Source organism: Indicator indicator, chromosome 4, assembly GCF_027791375.1.
Source record: "Indicator indicator isolate 239-I01 chromosome 4, UM_Iind_1.1, whole genome shotgun sequence".
Taxonomy (NCBI): Eukaryota; Metazoa; Chordata; class Aves; order Piciformes; family Indicatoridae; genus Indicator; species Indicator indicator.
In genome coordinates, this window is record NC_072013.1 from 5,353,223 (window position 1) to 5,374,847 (window position 21,625).

Sequence of the window (21,625 nt, forward strand, 5' to 3'; positions counted from 1 at the left end):
CCGCCGCCGCCGTCGGTGCTTCCGGCAGAGAGCCCGACCCCGCCCCCGCGGTGCGGTCGCGGCAGCCGCCGGCAACCGCCCGCCTGCTCCGCACCGCTGACCCCTACTGCCCCGCGAGCTCGGCCTGCGCTGAGTTTGGTCACCACGGGCGGCCTGGATACCGTCGCCATGGAGCCCGGCCTGGCTCCGAGGCCGCCCCTCAGCACCCAGCCTATACCCTGGGCCGCCCCTTCGCGCCCCGCGCTCGGGGGCCTGGCCCAGGAGCCTGGGGCAGCCGTCAGGCTGCACACCTCATAAAAACCGGCTCGGCGCAGGCTGAGTGCTCCTGCCAAGCGGCCAGCAGTGAATTACAATGCCGGGTACTCCTGGTAGTCATAAAGATACCCAGCTCCGTTAGCTGTCTTAAACTCTTTGCCTGACTAATGGTAACAGCGGTGCTACAGTTTCTCAGCACAACACGTCACGAAAGCACTCTTCTATCAGTTTTTAATTTCACATGCATCAGGGGCAGGTTAAAAACAGCTTGCCACTCTGTCTTGTCCAGCCCTTGACTGCATACGCTAAGTTCTTACCGTGGCAGATAATCCCAGCCTTGCAGATCTGTCTACTCACAGAACATTTTGCCAAGTCTCCTGATTGCTTCTCTGATGCTTCTGATGCTCTTCCCAATTCCCTGCAGCTCTCTAACGCTGCCTTCCAGACAGAGCAGCCAGTCCCCAGAGCACTCGGTGGAAGCAGTCCCAAAGATCAAATATAAGTACAATAATCATCACACACATGCCTCTACAGCGTAAGTTGTGCAGAGATTTCCACGGAGCTGAATGAAACCACCTCCAGTCCCTTTTTTTTTTTTGGCTGGACAGATATCTAGATTAATTGTAAATAGATCTGGATTTGCCTCCACACAGTGGATAAACATTCAGTTCTCCAGTGCTTTGTCCATTAGCCTATATTTTTCTAGTATCTCTAACATTCCTCACGATCTTCACTCATCCTCATCAGCCTGAATACTTGTTACCCACTTACTCTGCTACTATGGTTGAGAACTGTACCAGACCACAAACTATGCTGTTAATGTTTTGGCATGATGAACATTGACTGTGTCACCCTAAAGTTTTAAGCCATCCAGGAATAGCTTTTACTAAAGGCACCGGATCTCACTCAGTACCTGCTTAGCTTTAGTAAAAGCTCATGGTTTGGCTCAAGAACTTTAAGGAGTCTAAATAATTTGTGTCAACTAATTCCTTTAGTCCATTTTTCCTTTCCTTACTGATATTTTCAAGTGGTTCTGCTGTGACTGTGATGATCCAAGGATTAAGTGAAATAAGATTTGTGGGCAGATATAATAACTTTTTATTAGACCAACTGAGATAGCTGGAAAAAACAGACAAGAAGTGTTTCTGTGCCTGAAAGCCTGCCTGTTTTTTCCAGCTATATCAATTGGTGCAATAAAAGATATTATCTCCCTTTACAAATCTTGACATGTTTAAGGAATTCAATAAGTGAGATATGATTTTCCTTTTTGGAAGCCAGGATGGTTAGGTTCTATGAAAATATGATCTTCTGGATACTTTGTTCTTCTCTTTGAATTACAGAATCAAGTATTCATGAGGCAGAGAGGGCAAGTTTTCATCTAGCCCCATGATTCACCACTGGGCCATGGGATATAGGGTCTTGCATTTCCCAATTCCCAACCACTCTGAAGAACTGCTGCAACACTACAGCTATACAGATACCAGGAGACAGAGGGGCCTGTAGTCCCAAGGTTGCAGTAGCTACTGCAGTGTGTCCAAGTTCAAGAATACATTTAGAACTGACCTTCTTAATCAGCAAAAGAGCTTTCTGAGAGGAGTGTGATAGCATCCAGACCAACATCTACTTAATCAGGAGGGCATCCCTGGGGCAGGAATCCTTGGGCATGAGCGCATTGCTAGCTGTGGCTCCAAACAGGGAGCAATCAGGGTGTTCCTATCAGAGGCAGAGTAGGAAAAGTGCAGGGTGCCACCTTGGATCATGAAGGAGGAGGTAGGACCTGTGGGTCCATTCATCTGGAAATGGCCTCCCTAAGCCTCTCCTTTCAATTCCCCTATGGGCTCCATCCCAGACATCCACTAATACATCCCAGCTACCCACCAAGACACACTGTGCTGCTTGCTGCCCACCCCTGTGACAGAAGTCTCAGGTCGCGTGAAGGAGAGGAGAGTCCATGTGCAGCAAAGAAAACATTTAATCAATTGGGGAATTGAGTCTTATTTCACTGCTTCAACTTCTGACTTCAGAGACAGAAGAGCAGACATGCAAAAAGAATGAAACCTAAAATCTGTCCTGCCTTAAGTCCCTCTGGACTTCTCCACTCATTGGAGCTGGTTTGTCAATCACCCTGACATATTTTTGCCTTCTTGAAGAGGGCAAAAGGAGAGAAAAAGTCTTCATCCACCATTTCACGCTGTGGCTGAAATGGATCTTGCTTGCTTTAAACATTGGAGGTACCTTTTCTTAACAGCTTCTGCTCTACTGGTAGCACTGCAGGCAACATTTGGTTGTGGGCCTAGAGCAACCCCACTCAGCTGAGAAGACAACAATTACTAGGACAAACATTTAGAGCTGCTTTGGTTGTCTAAAGTGCTTCTCCGTTCTTGCTTCCTATCCAGTTCAGGTCCACGTTTCCAGGATTCCTCCTTCCCAGTGTACAATTTCAGATGTATTTTCAGCTCTCAGCCTGCATTACTTACTCAGTTTTGTCCTCACCTATAAATCTCACTGCTGCCACCCCCTCTCATCTGAAGAGCAAGTAAGAACTATGCAAGCATTCCTTTCACAGACAAGTTCTCACACCTAAGCAATGGACTCTCTCCATCTGGTTTCAACCCAAACCCGATCACGCAGAATAGGACTAACAGAGTCTCCCACCAGCACTGTTTGCTGTTGATTACTCCTTGACTGGACCTATGAATAGAGCTTGTGTCTGGTCCTCGTTCCGCCCAAGAGAGAGCCAGGAGAGTCTGGGAAAGCAATCACATTTGAGCACTCCCACATGCTTCTGCTCCTAGACCACCTTTAGAATGAGGGCACACACGTGTAGTTACAACTATGGTGGAAAGCCCACATGGTAGTACTACTGTGGGAGAGAACAATGACCACCTTATTCAGAGCAGCCAAAGGTTTTGTTAAGCAGCCCTCTGGCAGCAGTAGGATTTATGGGATGCAGGGGAATTCCAGTAGCAACCAGTGACACAGCACTGTGCCTTTCTTCCTTACCCAGTCCTCGTGCCAGGCGCCCAGCCAGACTCCTGATTTCAACATGGGCCAATTAATTTGAAACATTAAGCTTTCACTGGGAAGCAAAGTGCTTGGTGCAGACTGCTGCTCTAGCCTGCTTCACACTAGCAGCACACTGGCAACTCCCAGCATCTTGGATTTTTCTGCAACTTTATTCCGCATGAACCTCAGAATATTTGTCTCATCCCTAAGGGGTTTCAGAGGAGGGAAGAAAGTGCAAATATTCTTTTATTTGTGTGGCTTTCAAGACATAATCGCCTAACAATTACTAAACTTCAAACAATAGGTTCCTCCTTCTGGAAGGTGGAAGGGGCTTTGATAGGCAGAAAAGGCCCACACATTTGCCTCTCTTGATCTCCATGAGAACAGACACTGTTCAGGTTGCATCAGCCCCAAGCTCAGACTGTAAAACCCAGGCAGGGTTGCCAAGTATGACATATTTCCTAGGATACTCACATGTTCAGTAGCCCTGTCAGGCTCTTCCACAGCCCAGCTGGATTCCAGCATGTCTAAGACATGCAACCTATTAGCAACTGCTGCTCGCAGCCACCATCAGTGGTTTCAGCTCCTGTCAGACCATGTAGGTTCCCCACCTCTTCTCAGCCCAGAGAAAGCAACTCCCAGAGCAAAAAGTGAGTGGCCCAGTTCTGGAACCAGCGGTATACCTATATTCTTCTCCGTATTTTGCAATCAGTAAGTCCCCACTGTCAACTTGTAACAGAAGTCTGCTCTCAAGCCATTAACAACATAACCTTACATTTTGTCCTGTTTCATTTCATCCCATTTCTACTGTCTCAGTCAGCAAAATTGCCTATCTCCTCCTATAGGATATCCCAGTCCTCCCCTGCATCATTAAAGCCTTCCAACTTTGGACAAGCAGCCAATTTCATTAGCACAGTGTGCCAAAGTCATTAATGAACACTGGGACAGGGACCAGCCACTGGGGAACTCCTCCAATAATCTCTTATAATTCCTGTACTTATCTCCATCTTAACTAATAACTCACCATGCAGCACTGTAGCAAATGGATTACTGAAGTCCAAAGTAATCAGTTTTTCTGCGTTCAACCTTCAACCTAGCGCATGGCAAAGGAGGTCCCAGAATGGAATAGCATCCAGAATTCATTTCAGAAGTGACTGGGGAACTCTAGGAACATCCATCCCAATCAACATAAAAATATTCCATGGACAGTTAATGGCAATGTTCAGACTTTGCACCTTACTCCAAGTCATGATTTGCCTGACATCATCTTAGAGCCCCTACGTTTTGTTACATCTGTCTGCTCCATCAAGGAACTCAAATTTTTCTTCCCCAAGCAAAGCATATGCAAACTGTGAGTGCCTCACTCTTCAGTCTCCTCAGAGCTGAGTTTGCCAGGCAGCCAGCACACCCAAGTGCCCCATGGATTTCTTATGAATCTCTTCTGTGCTCCATGCCTTTGGTGAGCCTCTGGCCTCTAAGCTGGCAGTGCTTCCCCAAACCCTTCAAACATGCGAGGGAAAAATCCCCAGAGACATGCTTGGTGTTCCCAGCCACCATTCCCAGCCTTACTGCTGCCAGACACCAGCCCCTTCAGTAGTCAGAGCTACTCAACCCTGGGGATCACCCCTCCTAGAGCACAACACCTCCAGAACTTTCTTCCACAGAGAGCTCTGCGCAGCTCCCACCTCACCTAAAAGCCCTGCAGCAGCTATGTCTGCTGCATCTTCCCTCCTGCTCAACCTAGCGGCTCTTCAAGAGAGCAGCCATTGCTGCCAGCAGCGGTGCTGTCAGGAAGGCATGAAGCCGCCATCTCGCCCCAGAGCTTTGGGCACCTTGCCAGCCCAGGTGTGCTTGGCACCCCCTCTGCAGGCCCCCAGGAGACGGGCTGGGTGGTGGAGACTCCCTGCCTAGCTAGAACAGGGTCCAGGTGAGAGCAAGAGGAGTGTTCACTCCAGGGGCCGGGAGCCCGTGGGCAGCCCAACCAGGAGGAAGGTTGGTGTGGCAGTTGGCCATGGTCAGAGCACGCGCCAAGAGAAAAGGCGGCACAGACCCAAGGCATGGATCTGAACCTCGGCTTGGGGCTGCTGTTCTGTCGCCCGCTTGTGGCCCTGACCCCTTCGAGAGCAGCCGACACAGCCCCTTCCTCTCAGCGAGGGCTGTCGTGGATGGAGACTCCTCTGCATTCCAGTGCTGTAGGGCTTTACGATCCCTGCCTGCTGCTTCCCTCGCTCCCCGAAGCCTCGCAGGGCCCGGCAGCCCGGACGCCGCCGGGGACGCCGCAGCCCCTCGTCCGCAGCTCGGAACCCGGCCCCCGCTGGCCCCTCCCTGCCTCCCTCCGTCCCTCCCTCGGAAAGAAACCACATCAGGAAAGTATTCGGAGTATTTTTAGCCGCTTTTAATGTGATTTCGCAGCTGGAAACGGGAGGGGCCTCGCTGCACCGCCTGCCAGCGCGCCGCGGACCACCGCGAAGGGCCCAGCCGCCGCCGTCCCGCGCCCGGCGCTGCCCGGACAGCGTCAGCAGGGGGCGCCCGCGCGCCGCCACCGCAGCGGTGCCGCGGCCACGTCGGAGAATGCGCGGGGCCACCCCGCCGCGGAGGTGCCCGGGCCGGGCCCTGGGCCCGGCCCCGGGCAGAAGAGGCCCGGCCTCGGGGCACGAGGGGCTTGGCGACGCCAGGCGCGCGGGAGGCAGCGGCGGGGCCGGGCGCGGGAGGCGGGGGCGGGCGAGCGGCGGTCGCTGCTGAAGCCATTAGCGCGGTGCTGCGCGCGAAGGCCGGGCTTGGAGCTCCCTCCCCTGCCCGAGCCCCGTCCCGGGGACGTCATGGGAGGGAGGTATAAAATTTCAGCGGCGAGGCTGAGGGAGAGGCAGTGTGCGCGGGAGGGGCGGCGCCTGCAGTGCCGGTGCGGTGCGCGGTTGGGGCACGGCGGCCAGCGGAACCCGCGAGGGCAGCTGGTGGCCCGGCAGCGCTGCTCCCGGCTGGGCGGGCAGCGCCGTGGTGCCGCACTCCCGAGGGCCGATTACCGGGCGATGTAGGGTGCGGGGCCCGGCGAGGGCATGAATGGTGCAGCGAGAGAGACGGGAGGCGAGCTCCCCCCGCGGCGGCGGGGCGGCGCGGGGCGCTGACACGTGCGGCGGCGCGGCGCAGCGGGGCGCCCCCGGCTCCGCGGGACGCGGGGCGGCGCATGGGGAAGGAGCCCGGCGCGGCGAGGCACGGCGCCTGCCGCTTCTCCTTGCGGAGCGCTGCCAGCTCTTCCTGGAAGTCCTGAGTCGCGCACGGCGCAGTGAGTTCATGCACCTCCTCGCCAAGCCTGAGCCTGCGGGATCTGGGGAGGCTGCCGCCAGCACACCGCCCGGTCCGTCGCGCCCGCTCGCCGCCGCCCGGGGGTCTCTTCTGGGGGCCCCCACCGCCGCCCCCTCGCACATGAAGATGTACGTGCAAAGGGCTCTGGTGCTGCTCTCCCTGCTGAGCTTCGCCACCGTGAGCCTTTCCCTGTCCTCCTGCACCACCTTGGACCTGGACCACATCAAGAAAAAGAGAGTAGAAGCCATCCGGGGGCAGATCCTGAGCAAGCTGCGGCTCACCAGCCCCCCGGAGACCGTGGGGCCAGCCCATGTGCCCTACCAGATCCTGGCCCTCTATAACAGTACCCGGGAGCTGCTGGAAGAGATGGAGGAGGAAAAGGAGGAGAGCTGCTCTCAGGACAACACCGAGTCCGAATACTATGCCAAAGAGATCCATAAATTTGACATGATCCAGGGCCTCCCCGAGCACAGTAAGTGCCGGGCTCCCACCGTGCCGGCCAGGGTGCCGCGCCCGCGGGGCAGGCTGCCCGGCACCCCGAGCGCGGAGGAGGAGGGGCGGCCGGCTGGGGCCGCGGGGCTCCGTGCCCCGCGGCAGGGGCTACTGTCTCGGCAGGGTGGGAGCACGGAGATGGGAGGGGGTCGCGGCGGCGGGATCTCGTCTCCGTCTGCCCGCACGCCCGGGAGCGGAGCCGAGCGATGGCGGGGATGATCGCCGGGACCGGTGCAGGGGGAGGCGCGGGGCGGTGAGCGCTCGAAGCAGCGACACGAGGGCTCGGGGCTTGACGGCGAGCGGCCCCGCCGCAGGTGGAGACGGTGGGCTCTGGAGCGGCCGCGGGGCGGTGGCTGGACCAGAAGCGGCATCAGCCCGGGTCCTAGCCGTGAGCAGCGAGCCAAGTTCGTGCCCAGAGCCCTGACAGCTGAGGGGAAGCGGGAGGAGAGAGAAGGCGTGAGGTGGGAAGGCTGCAGGAGAGGAGGCAGCGGGAGTGTCGGGGTGAATGCAGCGCAATGTGCTAGGAGTAGGCGCAGGTCTCGTGTTCGGGTGACGAGCAGGTAGAGGGACTCCTCCCTGCTGAAGCTCCAGCGCCTGCCGCAGAGATTGAAGCAACCTGTTTGGTCTGTGCAGCACCCGCACTGGCTGTGGGGAAGGTGGAGATGCACTTGCTGAAGAGACTGCTGCCTGGAGGACAGTGCTGAGGGTGTTATACTGTGTGAGTCTTCAGAGAGTTAGTGGAAGGTAACAGGGATGCTGAGCAGGTGCAAAGCAGACAGGGATGCAGAGGGGACTCCTAAGGGAACATAAGCACTAAGGAAACATCACAGATGTTGAGCAGGTGCAGAACAAGATGATGAGCCAGCCCAGATGTGCTAAACACATTCAGGTGCAAAAGCTGAGCAGATACAGATGCAAAGACAGAGACTGAGCAGACATGAACCCCAAGCAGATTGTGAATTGCAGATGCTGAGCACATGTAGGCAAGCAATCCTTTCAGTCTGTGCTTACAATTCCTTAGGACTAACTGGAAGATATTGGTGGGCACGCAGTCATACCAAGATCCAGGGTGTCCTCCTGTGATGTAGTGCAGTCTTGGGGGCACGATTTGAACGTCAGCAGATCTGGGGAGGAGCTGTGACTTGGTGCAGGCAGCCTCAGAATGCAGTTACTCTGCCAGGTTTATGTTAATCTTGACATATGATGAGTTGGAATAAGAGCTACAATGTGGTAATGCAACAAATTTCACTTAATCTCTAGCAGACTGCACTCCATATGGTTATATGATTAGCTCTTAGCTCAGGAAACACCAAGGCTTGTGGAACAGAAAGTGCACAGAGTGTAGCCAGCTTACCCAAATTTCAACATTTGTGACCTGCTCAAGTGTTGTTCATGATATTCTAGAAGTATACAAGGGAAACCAACTGTGTGTACAAAATAGTACACCCAAACTATGAACCAGTTTGTTTTGGGGAAGGAAACTGGGAAAGGGTAACAGTGGGAAAGAAAGTTGGAGTACTAGATTTGAATAAAGTACAGGGGAAGGAGGAGTGGAGCCATGGTGCATAAGAAGCAATGAGGAGGGACTATGGGCTGAAGAAAATTCCTATGGAAATCAATGAACCAGTTCCATGTCCCTGTGGGGCACTGGGGCAAGGTGCTGAGCAGCAGGTTCAAAAGACCACATAGTGCTCAGATTGAATTCCTGGGAGTGGGCACTGTAGGTGCCACCACCTACAGAAAGACAGAACTTTGAAACTGGGTCACACTGGGAGAGGCTAGCTCCAGACAGGCCCTGGTATCAAGAGATGTGCTTCATTTGAAACCTGGGGAGTTTCATTGCTTACACCATGGCTGAATTTGGCCCTGTGTCTTCAGAAGTGGCTGTTGTTCAACTTTCCCATGACTCTGTCACTGTGCCAGGTGGTGATCTCAGAGCATGCTTTGAGCCAAAGTCAGTCTCCTCTGGGGGGGAAGGGAAGGACTGCTCCTTTGAGGGAACTGTGTGGATGATAAAGACTCAAATGTGACACTGAAATGTGTGTTCACACACACTCACATGCTCACAAACTGGTTTAGCTCCAAACTACTAGTCAAGTAGTTCGTTGGCTCAGAGAACTCATCCTTCTGAAAGACTTAAGGCCAAAAGTGAGAAGAGCTGAGAAGCAAAAATATTAGGGAAGAGAGCCACATCCTTCTAGGAAGGAAAGATATTCAGGACCAGGTTCCCCATCTCTACTCTGAGCTGTTTAGTGACTCTCAGAATGATCTTTCTGCTGTGCTTCTCAGGTAAATTGCCTGAATTTTAAGAACGGATCTTCTAAAACTCATGAAGATTCAAACCTCCTTAGGCCCTGACTTGGTTAGATTCAAGCTCAGACAGCTTTTGGACCAGGCCCACAAATGGCTTTGCTTGCCTTCCTGAGGAAAAATGGGTGCCATTTTCCAAGACAGCTTGAGAGGCAAGGCCATGGGTTGCTGGGCTCAAGCATCTCTTCCCTCCAAACCTGCAGAGTTCCAGAAGGATCAATACATCCTCCAAAGTTAAGCAGCTGTGTCAGGAAACATTTTGAAGTACCAGTACTATAACAGGGAGTGAGGCAGTACCTGCTCAGACAGCCTGTCCTCCTTTGACATTAAACCCTAACCTTGCAGCCATCAGCCTTCCTGAGGCTTGAGAGAAACAGCAGCTACGTGGATCGGCAGCATGTGGAGAACCTGCACCTTGGTGAGAGCAGTAGTAGGAAGAGGGAAGCTCCCCAAAGAATCTGCTTGCTGTTACCACATTGCCCATGCTGAGAGGCTGCTAGTCTCACAGCTCGAGGCTGCCCTGGGCTCCACAGTGGCAGCAGGGTGCCATTGTGAAGATCCATCCTGTTGTGTCAGACACAGCCTGGCATGGGTGCACAGGGTGTCACAGATTCCCTGTCTCCAGGCTTGGTTGCAGCCACTGAGCATTGTAGACTGGAAGAGCTTGCAAGAATGTTGCCTCCAGGCTTTGTTCCATGCGGGTAGGTAGACTTGACCAGATTCCAGTGTGATTCACACACCTGAGCTGGAAGTGGACCAAATTCCCTGAAAAATCACCTCGTTTCCTGTGCCTGTGACCTTCTGCAAAAAATGACTCCGTCCCAACACAGTCAACTTCCTGGGAGTGAAACCTGTATCCTGGACACCCTGTTGCGAAAAGCAGGCTCCGACCTCACTGTGTTCAGAGTGAAACACAGAACTCAGCTCTGTCTCCCCATCACAGAGGGCTTGTTCCTAGGGTACAAAGGCAACATGAAACTTCTTAGGGAAGGGAAGATAGCTATTGCTGTTTCTACTAGGAAGGTCTCCCAAGACACCTGCACTGGTGAAGTAAGTAGGTAGAAGGCAATGTGAAGGCAGCAGGCAAACTACAGTAGATCCAATAATCTCTTACCGTCATGGCTGCCTAACAGACAAAAATCTTAAGGAAGTGATAAGGAATAAACTGTGCTGTAGGATCAGAGTGGCAGTCTCTAAGTAGTTTGTCAGATAAAGTGAGACTGGGCAAGACTGACCAGTGGTCTGATCTAGAAAAGCATTTCTGATGATTACTGGGACACCCCTTGTGGACAGGCAGTCAGGTCTGAAATGGAAGAGTAGGCTGTTAACAGCACTATTAATAGGGCTAGGAGTCCAAAACAGCTTAAGAAGATATTAAATCAGTATCTGCCGGGGCCTAGGACACAGAACAGTTACCACTGTTGGACTTCAGCTAAGAAGATGCTTTGGGCATTTTCATGAGATGAGAGCTTGGGGATTTTGCTGTGCTTTTCTGTAGCATAAAAGCTAGAACTGGTCACAGTGGTGAAGTCCCCACAGTGGGTATTATGGGATGGCTTGGTGTACTTTTTATGTTGCAGGGTTGTTAGGCTGAGCATACCAGCTCATGGTTGCAATGGGGTCTGCTCTTCTGGGACTACCAAATACCCATCTCTTAATAGCAGCCGGAGACTACTGTATGGGAAAGCTCTTCCATTCAGTAGTACAAATCACAAAACCCTGTCCAATTGCAGTCCAGCATGGGCATCTGGTCCTTGGCTTGGGTAAAACTTCAGCACCCTAAGAACACATCCTGTAAATGGGCAGGCTCCTGCTTGCTGAATCTAAGTGTAGCACAAGAGGAAGACTTTCATCTTCATGCATCAGTGTTGCTCAACACAGAATTTGGCACGAGAGGTGAACCTCTGGCACTGGCACTGTTTCACACTAGTCCATCTTCAGAAGCTGGACCTCTTCCCTGGGGAGGTAATGGTGGTGGTGTGAAGAGAGGGTCCAGTTCCAGGAATCTGACTTGAAGGTTGCTTCAACTAGGGCTTCTAGCCTATTTGTCATGGGATGGAACTGTGATTTGAAAGACACAGTAGTTTTTCTTTGTTTCTCTTTTTTGTTTGTTTAAAAACGAGTAGCAGCTGGCATGAGAGCCTCATGTTGTGTTGGACAAGTTAGAGGTCATGAGAGGCTCTGTAGGGCTGCAAACAAACCTGCATGTGAGTGTAGAGCAGAAGCTGCTGTGCCTTATCTGTAGGAAGCTTTAAGGATGCTAGAACCTTGAAAGCTAACAGAGGTCAACAGGAGAGGAACAACAGCAATGACAAAGACTTTTCTGTGGGATCAAAATGGTTGCAGTGAAAAGAGGCTTATTTTCTCTCGAGGACTCTGTTTTGGACCTCGTAGTTTTTACCTACACTCTTCTGGACATCTGTGAAATGGATTTTTGTGTTAAACAGGCATGCATCAAGGCAGAGAATTGCTGTGTTATTTCCTGCCCGTGTGTCTGATCTCCACAGGCCTCTCGGCACTATTACTCTGGCACTGAAGACTATCAATCAGTACTGTCTAGTACTATTCATGAATTCCTTCTCCAGGTCATGCATTAGCACTGATCTTAAAACCCAATTCTTGCAGCACACATTGAATAGTCACTGCCCCAAAAAGTCTTCTGCTCCTCATGCTTTGTGGACACTTGGCTGGCTTTCATTCTAGGAGGGAACATCGAGGTTTGTAAAAATAAGATTCAGTGGCAATGGGATCACCTCTGTGGGTTCATGTCTCCAGCATGAGCAGAGTCAGTATTGAGAATGGGCCCCACTAGGTGCAAATGAGGTTGCCCCATCACTTTGGCTGGGGTTGTCATTTTGGGTGCAGCAGACTGAGCATTAGCCATATTTGCTGAGCAGAGTTAGAAGAGATAATATTTAAAAACACTGCTGCAGCTGATCGTTGATTCGAGTGAATCCATTCTATGTTATCTTTAGCTAGATAGCCATTTGTGGGCAGCAGTATGTTTGAATGACAGACCTCTGCTGGAAAGCTCTTTCTCAATTTATTTATTTGAAATTCTATCTCTATGGCCTGTGGTTCTCAGTCTTTCCACTTTCTTTCTCCTAGATGAGTTGGGCATTTGTCCAAAAGGTGTCACCTCCAACGTGTTCCGCTTTAATGTGTCCTCAGCAGAGAAGAACAGCACCAACTTGTTCCGGGCTGAGTTTCGGGTGCTACGTGTGCCCAACCCGAGCTCCAAACGCACTGAGCAGCGCATTGAGCTCTTCCAGGTGAGTATTCTTCTCACCTTGCCTTGTGCCTGAGCCCAGAATAGCTTGGCTCCTTAATGGTTGCAGGGTCACAGAAGAGAGACAAGAAATTCACTGCTGTACCCCAAGCATCTTTCAGCACGTGCAGTGATAAAGTCACCTTTCTTTCCTCCTGTGGTGTAGTGCTGTCCTTTCCCCACACACACTGGCTGGCTTCCCTGGGCACCTTTGGTGGGCCAGCATGGTGCCCACCTCAGGTATTTGTTGCACTTGAGAAGGGGGTTGGAATGGGAGCCTCTCCCCAGTGGAGGAGCCTTGACTCTTCTATCACATCTGTGTGCCTAGGTCCCTTGGCAGTTTTGTTTCGTTGACTGTTGCAGTACAGTTGGTACCAATCCAATGGGTGGAACTCTCTGTCTTGTCACTGATTTACAGGAAAAATAATGCTTGCTTTCAATGTTCCCTTCAGTAGCATCTCCTCAGGGTCACAATTCATGGCACCATTAATCCAGATACTTATCTGGAGTTTGGTTTGGACCCATGGACTACCCTGGCAAAATAAGGTCTGGTTCAGATTTGGAAGTGGTCTTATGCTGGGCTGGACCATGCAGCTAATGGTACAATTCAGCATTCAGGTGGCACATTCCTACAGGCTGGTGTCCATCCAGTTTCCAGTAAGACTGCAGCTAGAATTGCCTTGTGGCTGCTAGCTTTTGAAAATTTCCTGGAAGTCAGTTTTAAAGGTCAGAGCAATTCTTCATCAGATGATGCAATGGACAAGGAGGTGATCCCAGAGCTTCTCCACAGGTTCAGTGCTGGAGTGAACCTGGGGTCCTGCAGGAAGGAATGCCTTGCACAGGCTGCAGCTGTTGGTCTGAAAGTGGGAAGAGATGTCAGAGCAGGGGGAGAACAATCAGCCCTGGTACATTTTGATAGAAATTGAAGAATGTAGGACATATGAAAATGCCACGATGTGTGACTCAGTAGGCTTGCTGGGCAAGGGGTCCATGGCAAGATGCTCTATTGTCCACTGCTGGTTCTACTCTGAAATTCAGACCCACATCCCACAGAAATGAAAACACCTCAATTGCTGTGTGCCTCTGCCTCTGGCTACATGTCCCACAACAAAGATGAACCGAGAGAGGTGGGCTGCTTTGGGCAGAGAAATAAGCATTGTGTCTGGAGTTCAGGTTGGTTGTGAAACCTGTGACACTCACCTGTGCCCTAGGATATTTCTGGTGTCTTACTAGTTGGAACCAACCAGCCAGCTGTGGAACTGAAAAAAAGACCCAAGGCTACCCCTTCCCTCTGCAGGGCAGTGGCTGATTGTCTGTACCACTCCTTCTGCCACAGATCCTGCGTCCGGACGAGCACATAGCGAAGCAGCGGTACCTGAGCGGCAGGAACGTGCAGACGCGGGGCTCCCCGGAGTGGCTGTCCTTCGATGTCACCGACACCGTGCGGGAGTGGCTGCTGCACAGAGGTAGGGCTCTCAGCTGGGCCAGGTGTCAAGGCATCCCCAGAATCACAGAAACGTTCAGGTTGGAAAAGACCCTCAGGATCACCAAATCTAACCATTAACCCTGCTCTACAAGGTTCACCACTAAACCATATCCCCAGGCACCACAGCCAAACCACCTCTAAACACATCCAGGGTTGGTGACTCAACCACCTCCCTGGGCAGCACATTCCGATGGCTGACCACTCTTGCTGTGAAAAATTTTTCCTAGTGTCCAGTCTAAACCTACCCAGTCATAGCTTTAGGCCATTCCTTCTTGTTCTATCACTAATTACCTGTGAGAAGAGACCAGCACCAGGCTCCTTACAACAGCCTTTCAGGTAGTTGTAGAGAGCAATGAGGTCTTGCCTCAGCCTCCTCTTTTCCAAACTGAACAGCCCCAGCTCCCTCAGTTGCTCCTCGTGAGATTTATTCTCCAGGTCCTTCCCCAGCTTCGTTGCCCTCCTCTGCACTTGCTCCAGCATCTCCACATTGCTCCTGTATTGAGGTGCTCAAAACTGGACACAATACTCAAGGTGTGGCCTCACCAGAGCTGAGTACAAGGAGACAATCACCTCCCTACTCCTGCTGGACACAGCATTTCTGATACAAGCCAGGATGCCCTTGGCTTTCTTGGCCACCTGGGCACACTGCTTGCCTATATTCAGTTGCTTGTCGATTAGAACCCACAGGTCCCCTTCTGCCAGACAGAAATGTGGATCAATGTCAACTGGAGCATCAATCTGCTCCCCTTTTTTTTTCCAGGAGCTTGGCTTACATAGATGACAGCTTCTTCCAGTCTGAGAAGAAGCCTTCTCCCAGAGAGCTACTTCAGAGTGTGATATTTGCTAGATTGCTTTCTCCATCCTGGAGTCCCCACTGTGTAGCTCTGTGGGCTGAGTCAGAACGAGGATTCATCCTCTGGAGGAGGAAATTGTTTTCACTGAGAGATACTGGGACTTCTTCTTGTTCTTTGATTCTAAGACAGGAGGGGATTCCTCTGCTTGTTTAAACTATAATCTATATTAAACTATAATAATGCATGGAAAATGAGGATTGCTCTGGTTTAATTTTCATGTGGACTAAGAGGAAATCTAGCAGGGGGGAAAAAAAACCCAGCAAGGATCCTGGCTTATTTAGCTGTTTACAGCTTGGCAGGTATAAAGGTGAGGAAATACCAGAGGCTGACACACCTAGACAGATGGAGGCTTGAGCACTGCAGAGAGCATACCTCTGCCACCACCGGGCAGCCCAACAGATAGTTGTGGGGCAGCTCCCAGCAAGAACACTGACCCCATTCACAGCTAGGGCATAGGCACCATGACTCACAGCTGGATTGGCCTCACAGATAGAAGTTAGGTGCCACTGAAAACCGGAATGCAGGTACTGGCAAGTAGCTGCTCTCTGGAGGGGTAAGGTGTGAGCTTCAATGCTACTCCTTTTTCAAGGAGTCTGTGTGCTGGTGGCTGGAGTTCAGGGCTGAAAGTGCAGCAAGCTCTGGGCAGGCACACTAGCTGACAAGAGATCACAGAGCATATAGTGTTTAGGAATAAAGGTGCTAGGCACCTTGTCAATGCCTTGGGGAGCCAGCTGTTTCAATTCATGACACAAAGGAGCTTGCATAAGAGTCTTATGTTCCCTTAGTCAGGCCCACACAGCATGACTGCTCCAGGAAGTTATTATGAAAATAGACTTGCCTCTGGAAAGTCTGTGTGAATTAGACTGCTAGCAGTTCAACAAAACAGAAGGTTGCAGCTGCTGAGAAGAATGCTTCCAGTGAAATTACTTGTCCATATCCAACTCTCTCATTTTCAGATCTCTCCTTCAGACACTAACCAGAAGCCAGAGAGCAGACAGGTACTGAGGATAGCAAAACTGATTTAGTACAGACACTGCAAGCCAGCTTTTCAAAATACCTGTTGTCCAGTGGAGCTCCTTGATTCTTACAAATTTTTCTGGATGCTAAATAGCCTAAAAGAAAAAAAAAAACCCACAACCAGAAGCACTCTTCTTACCTACCCTGGAAGCTCCCTTTATGAAAAGCAAGGGTTTTGACACAGGTGAAACTGCAAGATTCTGCTTTTCCCATTTTCCTTTCCAAGGCAGCTTCTGTTCCTCAACACTGATAGCATCCCTGACACAGCCTAGGAATGACCACAGTGCATTTCCTCAGTGAAACTTACCTGCACCAGGAGCTGTCCCAGCTGTTTCTCATAAAGTCATCTTCTTTGCAGAGTCCAACCTTGGCCTGGAAATTAGCATACACTGTCCTTGCCATACTTTTCAGCCAAATGGTGACATCTTGGAGAATTTGCACGAGGTCTTGGAGATCAAATTCAAAGGTGAGAAAGAGCTGGGCTAGGGGAGGTTGTTGGGGAAGAGACAGCATGGAGAATATAAATAAAACCCAAGGTCTTGCTTTGCATGATTGAGAATTTTACATTGCATAATATTTGTCTTCAAGCGTCCTCATCTGGGTTTGCACGTTGATTATGTGGCTATGAGCACTCTGTACATAGGTTAGAAGTAGGCTGGGTGGGTTTGCATGAGAATCTGCAGAAAGGAATAATTTTGTATTTCAGTGTCTCTCTGGGAAGTTCAGCTTGATGCCTTCTCAGATTTCCATGGAGGCTCTGCTTTCCAGTTAGGGTTACTGAAACACAAGGAAGTCAGGCATCCTGTGTGAGGTGGCCCAGAGAGTCAGTGGCTTGGCTGGCTTAAGAACTAGGAACCTCCTGGCTTGAAGCCCTGGGCTGCAGCCACTGGCCCCCACAGGCTCCATTTCTGAGGCTGTTCTGCAGAGTGCCAATGATCTGACATCTTTTTTAAACCATTCATCTTCCTGCCTGTCCTGGGACTGAGGCCAGGATTAAATGGGATGGATTAATGGCCCCACCAGCAGTTTGCAAATGGTAAAACAGGTGGCCAGTAAGCCTCTATTTCAGTCCTGCAGCAGTCAGATTCACCAGGAGTAAAGAGGTCCTGGTGAGGAAGAAAGTCCCAGAGTAAGTGGATTGGTGCCTGAATCCCTCTAACTCTGGTTCAAGGGCAGGCAAGAGAGTGTTAAATACCCTGAAAAATATTGTTGCATCCTCCACTTCCACAATGATTTCTACTTCACGGATCCTGTGTTTCTCTGAAGGCATTGACAGTGAGGATGACTATGGCCGTGGGGACTTGGGGCGCCTGAAGAAGCAGAAAGACTTGCATAATCCCCACCTCATCCTGATGATGTTACCCCCACATCGGCTGGAGAGTCCAGCGCTGGGAGGCCAGAGAAAGAAACGGGCCCTGGATACCAACTACTGTTTTCGGTAAGTGAGAATCCTGCCTGGGGTGACCAGATCCCATGCCTGGCAAAACTCCATGCCACTGGGAACAGCAGAGCCCCTTAAGAGAACCCCCTTGTGGGTCACTATGGCGCCACAGGAGCCGCATGAGGAGCACAGCTCAGCCAGCTGCTCCTTGTAGTGTCCAAGAAGAGGATGCTGACTAGCTCAGCAGAGTCACTATGTGCTTTTGGCTGAGCTGCTGGCCAGAGGGAGACTTGAAAGTGGCTTCCTGGAGCACAGCCTGGGCAGGGACCCACAACATCCCTCTGCTAGCTCCAGGTGCCAGACAGCAGCTAGGTGCTGTGGTGGGCAAGCAGGGTGCTGCTTCCGTGGGCCAGTGGTTGAGCTGCCTGCAGGCAGGCACAAACAATGCTAGGCTGCTGCCCCGCACACTACTGCTCACCTGTGCTACACTTCTGTGCCCTTGGCACAGGCAAACACGACCTCCCACTGGGCACTGCTGCTCTTTTTGCTCAGGGAGCTGTGTCACACAGTTGTATATGAGGCCCCTCTGTAGATTCACTGTGTTTCAATGCTGTGTTTCAGGAACCTGGAAGAGAACTGCTGCGTGCGTCCTCTGTACATCGACTTCCGACAGGACCTTGGCTGGAAATGGGTCCATGAGCCTAAGGGCTACTTTGCCAACTTCTGCTCGGGTCCCTGCCCATACCTCCGCAGTGCAGACACCACTCACAGCACGGTACTTCAGTGTATTGTCCTGTCAGGGCTTGTGGCTCTCACCCTGCAGTCCTCCCTAAGTCTGATTGGATCTGGCCTCTACCTAAAGCAATTCAGATCAATACTTGTAAACAACTGTCCAAGGGAAGCATAGAAGAATTTAGGTGGTTCAGCAGGGAAAATGCATCCTTTGGAGTCAGTATAAACTGAGTCCATGCTTTCAGCCAAATGGGGAGGTGGAGGATCTGAAACAGCAAGGCAGATGGGTTTAGGGTACTACTTATTAACTGAATTGTTTGTAGGAAATGTCGGCTCTGGTAATTACCTACATTTGTCCTGCAGTTTGCACTGGACACAGGACTTTTCTATGCTCTGTGCCAGGTTGTCATGCAAAACAGTTGTGCCACAGCAAAAAGCTGCTATCTGCTAACACAGGGGTAGCTGTAGCCTGAACGTGAAGGGCAATCTACGTCCAGAAGGGAACGCAGCCATGCAGAATCACAGAAACACTCAGGCTGGAAAAGACCCTCAGGATCACCAAGTCCAACCGATAACTCTACTCTACAAAGTTCACCCCTAAACCATATCCCCAAGCACCACATCCAAACCACCTTTAAACACATCCAGGGTTGGTGACTCAACCACTTCCCTGGGCAGCACATTCCAATGCCTGAAATGCAGTAAGCTCTCCTTTCTGTACAGCCTTCCTTTCCAGCTGTATAAATCCTACTTGACCTATGGCAGGGAGGAACCTACTAGGCAGCAAGATTCATGAGTAAAAACTGGCAGAAAGCAAATGTCTTTAGGTAATTCATACATAACCTCCATGAAGACACTGGGCAATCTTAGAGCAGAATACCACCTGAGTCTGGCTAGAGTGGAAGAAGGTAAAAGCAGTAGAAAAGCACAGGCATGACCAAGGGGACAAGGCTGACTAAAGAGCAGGCAGTTCATCGCTGAAGCAAAAAAAGCCAGAGGAAATTCCTGTGCTTCTCTCCACAGAATAGAAATGGTGGCAATCCAGACAATGCAGCAGCAGCTTAGCTTCAGGTTTCACTCAAAAAGTTACTGGAAAAAGCAGATTTGGCTGAAGAATAGATAACTAAGGATGATACTGCAGAAAAGATGCTAACGTTTTCTTGGCAGCTTGAGAGTCTGCATAGCAGCAAGGCTCACTGAAGCTCAAGGACTAAGTGGGAACAATCTATGGGAGTGAAGGAGTGAACAGATGCTGGGCATTAAGCACAAGACAAAGCAAAGGAGTGAACAGCTTTGCAAGGGTAATGGGCATATAGCTTTACCATCTGGTTGTCCTGAGAAGCTCTCTAGTAGGTAACTGGACTGCATCAGTGTAAGAGAAAGGAGATAATAGAATTGTTCCTAATGTTCTTTTCTTGAGCAAGAAAGGAAATGATCAAGCGTTAAGGTCAACTGAGCGATCCAAGAAACTTTTAGAACAATATAGCTGCTGTCAGCTTGCCAGCATCACCGAGGAAAAAAACATGGTGAAAAGATTTTTCTACCAGTCTGCTTGACCTATTGTGCCTAAGTAGAATGGTCCCAGAGCACATGGTGCCCCTGTGGTACAGCCAGCAGTACTTTGCTCAGTATACCAAAACTACTGTGATTTCATGGATCTGGGTGATGGAACAGGATGTTTCCTTAGCACCTCTCATCCCCACAGATTGTGAAGTACTTAAAAGACGTTTCAGACCCTATAATTCATACCAGATAAGCACTAGTGAGACCCACAGGAGTGCAGGTGAGATCATGTTTTGGCCCCACAACTCAAGAGGTTGCTTACTGATGAGAAGTGGCCACCTCTGGCAAGACATATGGCAACTGTTCTGTAGCAGTTACATGACTGGAGTGTACAGTCATCTGTGGGCTGGGGCCAGCTGGGAGGAGGCATCCCACAGGTCCCACAGGACACTCCTGGCTGCAGCATTGTAGTGTAATGACTTGGAGGATGGAGTGGAGAGAGAAAGCATCAGACACTTCAAAGCTAGGAGGGAATTGCGGATACTCCAGAGGATTGGCATCCATCCGGTGCTATCTAGAGATGCTGGTTGAAATAAGCAGCACTTAGGTTCTTTCATCTGGTTTCTTCAATGGAACCCAAGACAGCATGGCCCAAAGTTGTTTACATCCAGCCTTGGTAAAACACAAAAATTGTGACACTATCCACCATGCCAAACTAGAGCTGAAAGGAGACAACTACTGGCATGCTTTCACGACTCAGACATCAGCCACAGAGCAAGGCTAACACAATCTTTTAAAAAGTCTTAAGAGTCAGGCCAGAGTGGGTGAGACCCTTTAGAAGCAGGCCACAATCAGAAAGCAGCAAGGGAGTATTACTAACCTCAGGGCAATGCTTTCTGATGAGCATAACTCAAACACCTAGAAACCTGTTGGTTTTACAGTCCCTTCCTGCCCTCAACCAACTTCAATGTATTCCTGACTGTCCCACCCCATCCACTTTGTTTCTCCAGGTGCTGGGCTTATACAACACGCTGAACCCTGAGGCATCGGCTTCACCCTGCTGCGTCCCCCAGGACCTGGAGCCACTCACTATCTTGTACTATGTTGGGAGGACCCCCAAAGTGGAGCAGCTCTCCAACATGGTGGTGAAATCCTGCAAGTGTAGCTGAAAGGCACCTTGACCCGCCCAAAGCCAAGAGAGAAACTGTCAGCACCCACTCTCCTGCTCCCAGGCTAACACAAAAGCAACCGGGGGTCAGAGACTACGTATGGTGAGGGCCGAGCGCCAAACCCTGTGGCTTAGGGTCTGACAGCCCTTGGGGATCTCTTCTGGAACATTTCTTGGTCTTGTTGGCAGTGTCACGTTCGTTCTGGGAGTTACTTCGGTTACACAAAGGCCACACTCTCCAAACTGCCTGGACAGTTGGTGCGGAAGAGAAGGACAGAGTGGAGGAACTGCTGTGTATTCGAATGTTGGATTATTGATCTGGGAGAGTGAGAGAATGAGAAAGAGCAGGTCAAAGGGGGAATAGAAATGGGGAGATGTTTTCTATTCTAGCTTTACCTATCTTAGGACCTCAGCCCTCGCCACTGGCCTGAAGAATTAAAGGATTCCCCTGTAAGAGGGAACCCTGAAGGTTTCTTTAGAGAAAGAAAATGCACCAAGAAGGGAAGCTGCTGAGAGAAGAAATGCTCAGAGATACACTTACACTTTTGTTCTTCTGAGATGTGATCCAGGAGGCCTGCAACTGAGACTATGTCTGCCAAATCTGTAAGTTCTGTTGATTTTTAAATGCAAACTGCATGGTTCACAGCCAACCTGCCAAGGGTGGGCAAACACAAAGAAAGAGGGTGCTGAGTCCATTTTCAGGGGGACTGATGCCACCATTCACTCCTTTCCCTTCCTGGAGTTTGAGAGCTGGTTTCTGGGTCAGGGCAGGGGTAATATCTGTGGGCACCTGAATATTGGGCCCATTCGTTTGTGAGCTGATACACCCAGAGGACCTCTTCTTGTCTGCTGT

At 50.8% G+C, this 21,625-nt stretch overlaps 1 protein-coding gene across 1 annotated transcript; it reads left to right on the forward strand.

Moving 5' to 3' along the window:
• Positions 1-6,666: 6,666 nt before the first annotated feature.
• On the forward strand, positions 6,667-21,305 carry TGFB3 (transforming growth factor beta 3). Its single transcript, XM_054400139.1, has 7 exons — positions 6,667-7,033; positions 12,472-12,635; positions 13,968-14,097; positions 16,347-16,454; positions 17,255-17,426; positions 17,991-18,144; positions 20,615-21,305. The coding sequence occupies exons 1-7, from the start codon at positions 6,682-6,684 to the stop codon at positions 20,771-20,773; spliced, it is 1,239 nt and encodes a 412-aa protein (XP_054256114.1). The 5' UTR covers positions 6,667-6,681; the 3' UTR covers positions 20,774-21,305.
• Positions 21,306-21,625: the final 320 nt, after the last annotated feature.

Bases quoted from the DNA above. Each gene is read 5' to 3' on its own strand.
- TGFB3 (XM_054400139.1), top strand. From the start codon at position 6,682: ATGAAGATGTACGTGCAAAGGGCTCTGGTGCTGCTCTCCCTGCTGAGC. The intron at 14,098-16,346 runs GTAGGGCTCTCA...TCTTCTTTGCAG, and splicing joins GGAGTGGCTGCTGCACAGAG to AGTCCAACCTTGGCCTGGAA. The intron at 16,455-17,254 runs GTGAGAAAGAGC...GTTTCTCTGAAG, and splicing joins CTTGGAGATCAAATTCAAAG to GCATTGACAGTGAGGATGAC.